We start from the raw sequence: 10,150 nt of genomic DNA, 5'->3' as shown, positions 1-10,150 counted from the left end.
ATTTTTCATTATTACTTGATATTTTGCAATTCCTAATGATGATTAGGATGAACTCATACTAATTAAAGCTAGTTACTAGCAACTGTTTCTATTAATTACTTTATATACCTAAACGAATTAGATTCTTTTGAGTCATAGCTGAAATTCTAACAGTAGCCTAATGGTATTAATCTAATTTTAATTTTAAAAGAGACTTCTATTTTTTGGTACTAATTAGCCTAACGCAGGATTACTGGAAAAGTCGGAAACCCCAAGAAGGAAAATGAGATACTGTCTGGTGTTTGAGAGGAATGATTGATGCTGACAAGTATGAAATAAAAATTATAAATAAATAATCCGGATGTTGTTTAAAAGGCAAGCTGTTGATTTTATCACTCCCTCTTGCCAAGACACACATTGGTGCCTGTTAAATTTGACGTTTTTACTCTGATGTCAATGGCAGCTTTAAAGCATCAGTAGCATCCCAGGATGAGGTAATAAATCTGTCCCAGGAAGAGATGTGAAACCATGTCTGCCTGCTGTTTCCTTACCCAAGAGCCCAACACTAGCGGCAAGCCAGCAGCTCCTGGGCACTACAGAAGTTACCATCCTTGTCTTTCCTCGGTTAATGGTGGCCTGTTTGTCTTCTGCACCTCTTTTCCCCCTTTCTCTGTGAACCAGGAGCAGAGGGCTAATGAACCCAACAGGCTCCTAATCATTATACAAACTCTGCCCACCCAAGAGGCCCCTCTGCCTTCACCAAATTTCTCATTTGGTGACCACAGTTGAGAGCCAACAGTCTCCTATAGTCATTTTTAATAATTATTTATATTAAAGAGGGTTTTCACAAAAGGGATAAACTTTTGAAAAGAACTTGGGTCACAGTCTTTGAAAGAAAGAACATATTTGCTTAGCAATGTTTGCAATATTGACAGTTGTTTGCACTTGCCCTCCTACAGTCCCAATCCTCACTTCTTTGCATCTTGTACTTGATATTTTTTAATATACTTAGGCAAGGAATTAGCACACGAGTGGGAAACTTGTAATTATATAGTTAAGTATCACTATGTAGTACAATGTATCACAGGGACAAACAATTGATGCCCCAGACGCCAATCTGAGACTCTGATAGTGTGACTTGGCTGTCTAACGTAAACTGCAAAATATTAATACATGTCCTCTTACCTTGAAAGTGTCACCATTTACTCTCCATGAACCATGGACATCATTGTGGAGATCCACCCCTGCCCCACCCTTACTTCACCAAGTCTCTAGAATTCCAACACTATACTGCCTTTATTTCTGTAGTTGATATTCTGACTTCTAGGATGTGCTGTCGTATATTAGTCTATTTTCACTTTTCCTTGTGATGTGCTTTGTTTTTTAAAGATCTAAGATCCACTGTATTTAGATGAGGAAAGATAAAGGGCACCTCTGGCTATAGAGATGAGTTTGGAACAAGGATAGCTAAGATGGTGTTTTTAAAGAGGAAACTTTAGGCTTGGTACATTGCAGGGAAGAACATCTACAGTGTCCTCCAGGGCTGAGTGGTAGGTATGCCATCACTCCTACAAAGGGGTGGCTGGACCTCAGATTCCTTTATCTTTTGAGCTCCACTGAGGTGATCTGTAATTTACCTTGGAGTTCCTACTGCCCTGGCCACTTAATTTCAGTGATAACTCTATTTCTCAGCAAATGTATCATATACATTTTTACTCAAAAGCCCACATAACTTCTTTTACATCATCAGCAATTGAGACCATTGGCTTTTTAAAATTTTTTTATTTTTTCACTCATTTATTTACAAATACACATTATAACTTTTATATACATTGCACATTTACATGGTAGAAAAGTACAAAACTATATATTTAAATGAATTTATATTTAACTTGCCATGTTTGAAAATATAAAATTGCATCAGAAAAAAGTATTATGAAAAGCAAGAAACTTGAACTGATAAAGCTTTGATATAACTTTTCATGACACATTGGGTGAAAAGCACTAATTTAAAAGGTACAGCAGACTAGCTTAAAGGAAACACCTAACAAAAGGTTGAATGTGTAGCATTCCCCTTCCTTCAGGCTCCTGACACCCATATCACTCAATTTCTTTGGATCTGTAACATCTTAAAAGTACATTATTAGAAACCCAACATTGCTATCAGCCCCTCTCACAAATGTCATCATCACAACAAGAGAACGGAAGTAGGAATTTCCTCAAAGATGTATCCTCTGTACCTTCTATCTGAGTCAGAGTTATAATGCCTTTTGGTCAGTCAAGATTCCTTGTAAACAAAACCCGAGGGATCACGTATGTACAGAACAGGCAGCAGAGAATCCAATAAATAAACATGACAGAAACTGACATGCAAGTTTGTTATAATGGAAAAGAGTCTAACAACAGTGAAATGAAGGGAGACAGATGAGTGAGTGAATAGTAAGGAATGGACTTAAATGGTTTACAAGGAAAAAAAAAAAGCTTTTACTTTACAAGCAAGAGACCTCACAATAAATAACAACTGCTCTTCCTTTCACGAATAAATTTCTTCAAAAACAAGGTGTACAGTCAACCAGACATTTTATGTATAAATTATAAAACATGACACAGTATAAATAAATGTCTACAAGTCTCAACTATGGGCCTCATCCAGTAGACCTCACAATGACTGCCTCTCCGGGTCCAATGAGTAACAAGGTGGCCTGGGAGAGAGCTTTAGGACAAAGGTCCTTTATGTATAGTTTTCCCCCCAAATAAATAAGCATACACTTATTTACAGTATGGACAATATATTTTTTCTTTTTCTTTTTCTTTCTTTTTTTTTTTTGCCCAAAGGCTATGTCAACACTGAACATTGGTGGAGGGTTTACCACTCTAGAATGGAAGATATAGGAAAGCTGTAGTCCTGGTCTTCATCTTCCTCCTCTTCCTCGGTGTCTTCCGAAATGGCTAGATGGGGGAATACAGGGGAGCTGCTGTTTAAATATGGACAACAACAGCGCAGAAGCAGCTCAGTGTATGTTTTCAAAGCCCTCTGAAACAGCCATATTACAGCGTTGCATTTTTATGTGACTTGCAGTAAGATGCTTTTTTTTGTTTTGTTTTTGGCATCTGCTGTTATGCAATAAGTTTAAAAAAAAACTTAAAAAAAACCACCATTATCTATGAAGTCAAAAACTGCAGAAAGTTCTGAAGAATCAATGGCTCAGGTTTTACGGGCAGATTCCTGAAATTAGATAAAAAGCGCTCTTGTGTTCTAGGTATAACTGCTTTGGGTCCTTAATTCAGAGTTAGTAGAGGCAGCTGCACAAAGCAGCAGCCCCTGTGTGATAATAGAAAGCTGTCTTTGAAAAAGGAAAAAAAAACAACCTTTGAAGCAGTTAGTTTAGATTCAAGTGTTAATAAAGCAAACAGCAAAGCACACTACTAAAGCAAAAGAAATTAGGGGCAAATGACTGGAAATAGGTTTTTAGAGGCGACCCCCTTGATGATCATCAGACAAATCCTAAAAGCCCAGAAACATTCCAGGCAGTTTTTCTGTGGATCGCCGAACTGCTGGTAAAATTTAGCAGCTACCTAACTTAAACAGAAGTGGGCTTATATGGGGAGGTTTTCGTGCTTTTTACGTCTCCATTCCCTAGGGCTTGCCTGGGAAAGCCTTAAACTGCAGCAAGGTTAGAAATTGCACTTACAGTTGCAAGATCCGGAGTGCTTCACTTCCAGCAGCACGCCTGAAGAGCAGGCCGCTTCCTTCATGGCACACTCGCTGGCGTAGGTGGCATTGTCACTGGCACAGACAGGCTCCTCAGACTTACTCTCAGGGCACAGCTCATCGCAGAGGGAACACCGGCCTCTGCCAACCTTGAAATCCCATAAACACTTTTTTCCACCAGTGCACTGGATATCCTCACAGGACTTTGCTTCTAGGATATAATACACCTGTGATGAGTAAATCCATTTCCCCCTTGCCCCCTTTCTCTAGTCTCCTATCAATAAATGTAAACATATAACATATCTTATTACTCACTCATGGGGGTAATGGAGATATTGTGCAAAAATGCTCTATAAATAAAACCAAAACACACACACACACACACACACACCCCAGTTTCCTACATACTATATTAGTACATGAAAATACTGTAGCATTTTTTTGGAACAGAATTTCACAGTATCCTTGAGTTAAATATGTATTTGATTATTTCCCACAAGTGGGATCTTTTAAAAAAAGAAAGAATTCTATCAGTTATCAGAATCTGATAACAGATTTTAGGAACTGTTAAGTAATTATTTCTTGCTTCCAGCAAGTCTAGCACTTAAAAAAAATGTGTAAAATTGAGTGAGTTCTTTGGTTTCTAAGGAGGAAAATTGTTTCCTGTGTCTTGCTGGCATTTCAATATATATGCCAATGTTTCCGGAAGACAATGGTTTTCTTAAGGAATGCTGTGGTCATGACAGTTTACCCAAACTGGAGAGTATTTCTCTCTTTGGTGAAGCTATGTGTTTGGGGAGGCTTTGGCCTTATTTATTGGTTAACCTCATAATTTTAACACCAGTTCTAGCCTCTTTCTCTTTTTGTATTTTTTCTTTTCCTTCCTCAATCCAGAATACCTACTGATACACTTTCCCTCATAGGCCAATCCAATAGACCTGCCCAGTAGGCAGGTAGCCTTTCTCAGGTGACAGGCACTGGAGTAGGTTACTCCATCATTCCCACAGAGATACTGTTCAGAGGAGGTGGGCTCTGGGCAAATGCGGTTACATGTCACACAGTAGGCATTATTAGTCTGGTCCACCACGCATGTGGAGCTGCCTGGACAGAAAACATCCCGACAGGTCTCTGAAACAAAGAGGGAAACACACATTAATAGGCATCTTCTGGTCCTTAGGGACTGAGCATTTGATAGTATCAAGGAAATCATGAAGCATCCAGCTTTCAGAAACATACTCTGGGAGCCCTGTGGTTTTCAAAAGAGAACTATGATTCTAGGTTGGTCCTTCAGTGTTTTAAGGAGTCTTCAGAAGTTAGAAAGGGTTCCTTTATTTGGTATCATCCTTATTATTATTAGGCTATTACTGCAGACTACACCATCCCCCGGGGGTCTTGCAGTGGGTCTATCTCAGGTAGAAAGCTGGGGGAGGGGCGGGTAAGACCTACTTTTACATTTGCCCTGGTACTGGACTTCCAGTTCCGGCTGCTCTTTACATCTGGCCTTGAGGAGTGCACATTCGTTGCGGTAGGTTTTTCCGTCCAGCCCACAGACTGGGCCTTTCCAGGTGATGTTAGAACAATCTGGGGCGCAGACGCAGCGGGGTTTGTTCTTCTTGTTCATTCGGCATTTTTTCCCGGGCCCACAGTCCACGTTCTCGCACGTTTCTAGCAGTTGGAAAGATGCAGGGATTAAAACCGGGGCCAGGCACCATGCAGGTCAGCCAGGAGGGCTGCGGGTGCCTCGCGCAATCGTGCTGCCAGCAGTCCGAGCCCAGGGGCTCTCACCCAGAAGTTGAGGAGGGGCAGGTGTGGGGGACAGTGGGCTGCATCCCATACCCAGATCTCTCTCAAAGTGCACGGGTTGGCTGGCTTCACCACCACATTTGGCTAAGAAGTCCGAGAACCTCTGTCGACCTTGTTTTGCCTGTAGTATGTGACACCCAAGATTAAACCCGGATGGCTTACCAGGGCTGGGGGTAGTTAGGTGGATCCCACGAACAAAGGTCTCCCAGTCCCAAACCCCAGCTGGGCACTGGGAGGGTAAGACGCCCTCTACTGAGGGCCTACACATTGGGGAGGAAGAGCCCTACCTTTACAGGGGATGCAGTTGGGGGCGCCCCCATTGAAAATCATCCACTTGAAGAGCGTGTTGTCATTTACGTCCTCTTCGGTCCATGAGGTGCTCAGGCGGCCGGTGCTGCAGCACTCCTCCTTGGTCAATTCTGTCTTGTACAGGACCTGGCAGCGGCCGTTCTTTGCTTGGCGGAGCCAGCAGTTCCCAGCTGCGGGGAGACAGGGGCGGGGAGGTGGGCGAGTGAGCAGTGGCGGGGTAGGGGGAGAGAGGTGACGAGCCGGCAAGGGAAGGAGACCCGGCGGGGATGGGGAGGGAGTGAGCGGGGAGGAGGAGAGACGGGAGAGAAAAGCAGAAAAGCAGGAAACAAATCGGAGGGAGTGAAGGGGTGGAGAAAGAGGGGGAAAAAGCCAGATTGAAGAGGTGGGAGGTGGGCGAGGGGGAGGGAAGGCGAGAGCGAGAAGCCAGAGCGCCCCAGCCATATCAATGTCAGTTACCAGTGACCCAGACACAACACGTGCAGCTTGCATTGACTTTTACTAGACTGTTTACTTTTATTCGTCCCATTTCATAACCTGCAGCGACTCGAAGAGCAGATTAAAGAACCTGACAAAAACAGGATGCGACGGGTGTTTTTACATGTTGCATTCATGTAGGCGGTACGAGTATTATTTGTGACAGGGGTTAAGAAAGTAGGAGAACTCTAGAGAGAGAGAAAGAAAAAGAAAGGGGGAGACAGAGACCGAGACAGACAGACAGACACACACACACAGACACACACACACGAACAGATCAAGCAAAAGGCACTTGTGAAAAATGAAAGCAAAAAAGCAACCGGGCCCTGCCCGGCGCTGCCCCGCGCGGCCTCGAGGCGCAGCCCGCCCGACGGGCCGTTTTGCAATCCGCCAGACCCAGAGGACGCCCGCGGCCACCGCGATCTTTCGAAATCTCCCAGGGCTGCTTTCCCCGGCACCCCGGCAGCGCCTCGTCCCGAAAGGCGGGCAACTCAGAGTAGTGCGTCGCAGACGGCTAGGGACAGTGCCCGGGGGACAGTTTACAACACACACAAAATGTTAACGCTAAAGCCAGGAAAGTTACAAGTCTGCCTCAAGAAAAGAGTGGGGGGGGGGGAACAAAAGGGGGGGGAACTTCCTACTGTTTCATGGTTTTATATACATGTATGTGTGTATACACACACCCCTATCTCATACCTACCAAGAAATCTTTGCAAGTAATTTCTCCCCCTTCCTCCTTTTTAATGTTCGGATTTTGGTCAGGAAGATTTCTCATGAATCATCCATATAACTTTAACAATAATTGGATCGCAAGCTGCTATTATTATTTTTAAAAATTCTGCCCAAAGACTAATTGAAATAAACAAATCTAATTTTTAAAAGCTTTAGAAATTTGCATCTCAGAATTTAAATCAATTGTGGGCTCCTCACTGTTCTACAGAAAGTTAACAGAGGAATGAGGCAAAGGGGAAAAAACTGTAAACTACTCAAAAGAGTCCGGGGCAATAATTTTTTTTTTTTTTTTTGCGGGGTTGGGGGGAGGGGGTTGGAAGAAGCATCCACTAGGCAGAAAGCTACTTCCCTCTAAAATTTTCGGCACCCACATTTCCAAGTTTGGGCAAAGTTTCTGAAACCACGTCCCCCAGCCACCGAAGAAATTTCAGTATCTCCCCCTCCCCACCCAGTCATTTTTTTAAGGTATCCACAAGACGTAGGAGGGAGGGAGGTTAGACTGCAAATGGGTCGACTGAAATCTCCAGGCTACTGATGCTTGTCCCCTTCCTCAGAGCCAAACAGGGGAGATAACATCTGAACTCATTATGTCCAGAACTTGAGCATCTAACCCTACCTACTGAGAGAGACTCCAGCTCACCCCCTTTCCTTTTAAAGGATAACCGCGCTCCAAACTCGGCTTCAGGTCCTAAAGTGTCACTGCCTTTAGTTTTCCCACTCCTCTCCATCCCGGACTCGCTAAGTTGGTCCAACATCTTCCGAGAGCAGCGTTGCTCAGAGCAGACCCAGTGGAGACGACCGAAAAGTACAAACCCCTGCCCTGTGCCGAACCTCCCAGCGCATCCCCCCCTCGCTTACCCTGGGCACTGCGGTCCTCCATGAACTGGCAGAGCAGCAGCAGCAGGAGGCAGAGCCCGCCGGGCTGGTGCCTGGGACGGACCATCCTGGGGGCAGGCGCGGGGCGAGGAGCGCAGCGGCGCGGGGAGCGGGCGCGGCGGCGGGTGGCTCGGGCAAGCGGCGCGCGTCGCAGAGGCGAGCGGCGGAGGGCGCAGCGATCCCGGCGCAGCCCCGCGCTCGCCGCCGGCCGCCCGCGCGATTCAATGGACGTCAGAAGCCGGGCGCAGCCGCGCTTTAAATCTAGACGGGGGTCTCCGCGGTTTGCGGTGGGCGGTCTCCCAGTGTGTGGGGCAGTGGGAGGGCGGCCGCGAGCGAGGGTGTGCGCGGCTCCTTGGGGGTGGGGAGCTTCTAAAAGTTCAGTGTGAATCAGGTGACATTTCCCACCTTCTGGAAACCCTTCCCAATTATCTGGTGGAGGTGCCCGAAATCAAAGCTGCAGGAGGGGAATCGCCGAGTTCTTATTTGCGTAGGAGCGAGAGGGAGGGGGCAGGCGACCGGGGCGGGGGAGTGGGGAAGAACACCCACTTCAAGTCCTGCACGCCGCCGCTCGCTGGTAGCGCCGGCGCGCCGGGGGTGGCGTGTGTGTGTGTGTGTGTGTGTGTGTGTGTGTGTGTGAGAGAGAGTGTGTGTGTGTATATGTGTGTGTGTGTGTGTCTGGGGGGGGCGCGCTGGGGGCTCTGGAGGCGGCGGCGGGCGGAGCGGAGCTGGGCGGCTGGGCGGGAGTTGGTCTCCGCACCGGCGCTCCTTCGCTCCAGGAAGACTTTGCAAAACGCCCGAAGAGCCCTGAGCTGCTGAAATATCCCGCTTGAGGTCGGGTCGCTGCCGTTTTAGGCCCCCGCAGTCTGGGCGCGGGACCCCGAGACGTTTTGTGTCTGGGTCTGCACGTGCCGAGCGCTGCGGCCACCCGGAGCCCAGAGGTGTGGCTGGGAACCCCGGCCCCGGCACCTTCCACCCCGGCTGAGCCGGGCCGAAACGCGGCCCTGGGTCTCGACGAGTCAGAAGCGAACAAAAATGTTGAACACCTCAGCCCCGGCCTCTTCCCCCCCACGTCACAGTCTCGACCCTCTCCTTTTCTTTTCTCCCCTTTCACTTCGCCGCTTCTGGAGTCGGAACCCGGAGCGGGGGCGCCGACGCAGGCGGTCTACCCCCCTTCCCCGGCTCGGAGGCTCCCCAGTTTCCGTCCTGTGTGTCTCCGTCTCTCCCAGTCTCCTTCTCAGCATCCCCCCCCCTTCCCTCTTTCCCTCTTTCTCTCTCCGTTCGCGGAATAAAAAAGATTGCAACATCGATAATGAACTTCTGTAGCCTCAGTTTATTAAGCACAGTGCCTGGCATTCTTCGCTGAAAGTTGGCGGGTCTCTCATTTATAACATTTTTGGCACCGCTGAATGAAACTGAGGAGGCGATATTTCCTTTTATATAAAACGATTACTTCACGGAAAATGCTATATTGTTTATTCCAAAGCTGCCTTTTAAATTTCTATTCTTTTCGCTTCTGGAGCCCGAAGGACAACAGACAGCGAAGTATGCAGACAAAATTCTTGGACATTCGCAGGTCACTGGGATTTGTTCTCCTACGGATTTCAAATCCGCCCCTCTTCACGCCCCCAACCTCCCCCCGCCAGATCGCCGCCCCCCACGCCTTCTCTCGTCCTCCCACCCCCCATCTTCCACCACCCCCTCCCACCCCCTCCACAACTGCAAATAACTCAGTGATAACAGATTTTTTTCCACCAACTGCAGGAGATAGTGCTAATCTTTTAATAAAAGATCCCATTACAATGGGATCTGTCTGGACAGACTATAATAGATCCCGAAATACAGCCGTGCTAATATTAGAAGACAGTTGTTTGGGTGCCTCTCAGACGGGCCCAAGCCCCCCTTTGAAAGTGGGCATGAATCACAAAGCCCCGCGGCCGCCGCACCTGCACCGCGCGCATTCGGTGCAGCAGGCTGGTAAAAACGGGTGACCTCGCCGCTGCTTTTCGCTTTATAATTACCGTCCTGAGGACGGGAGGGGAGGGGCGCGGGCGGTCGGGGCGGGGTGGCGCTGGCTTTTTGCTCACTTCAGACGGCTCTGGGGACTCCACATCCTTCTTAATCTTTCGGATTTATTCTTCCTCTCTCTCTCTGTGTCTTCCCTCTTCTCTCTTTCCCTCCCGTCCGCCCAACCCTTCTCCTCTTTGCCTCCCTCTTCCCCGACTCTGCTCGTACTCTCCCCCCTTCTCCCTCCCCTCTTGCTTTTCC

The 10,150-nt window shown here is 47.4% G+C and overlaps 1 protein-coding gene across 1 annotated transcript; it reads right to left on the bottom strand.

Annotated features, from left to right (window-relative positions):
- Positions 1-275: 275 nt before the first annotated feature.
- FST (follistatin) lies at positions 276-9,555 on the bottom strand. Its single transcript, XM_022551613.2, has 6 exons — positions 7,868-9,555; positions 5,782-5,973; positions 5,138-5,356; positions 4,595-4,819; positions 3,672-3,902; positions 276-2,928 (listed from the first exon to the last, which is right to left on the bottom strand). Exons 1-6 carry the CDS (start codon positions 7,950-7,952, stop codon positions 2,846-2,848), a joined length of 1,035 nt encoding a protein of 344 aa, XP_022407321.1. The 5' UTR covers positions 7,953-9,555; the 3' UTR covers positions 276-2,845.
- Between the last annotated feature and the right edge of the window lie 595 nt (positions 9,556-10,150).

This window comes from Delphinapterus leucas, chromosome 3 (assembly GCF_059928025.1).
Source record: "Delphinapterus leucas isolate spDelLeu-1000000601 "Yukka" chromosome 3, BTC_Dleu_Yukka2, whole genome shotgun sequence".
Classification (NCBI taxonomy): domain Eukaryota; kingdom Metazoa; phylum Chordata; class Mammalia; order Artiodactyla; family Monodontidae; genus Delphinapterus; species Delphinapterus leucas.
The sequence above is the reverse complement of the archived record's forward strand: the minus strand, read 5'-3'. Positions and strand labels throughout refer to the sequence as shown.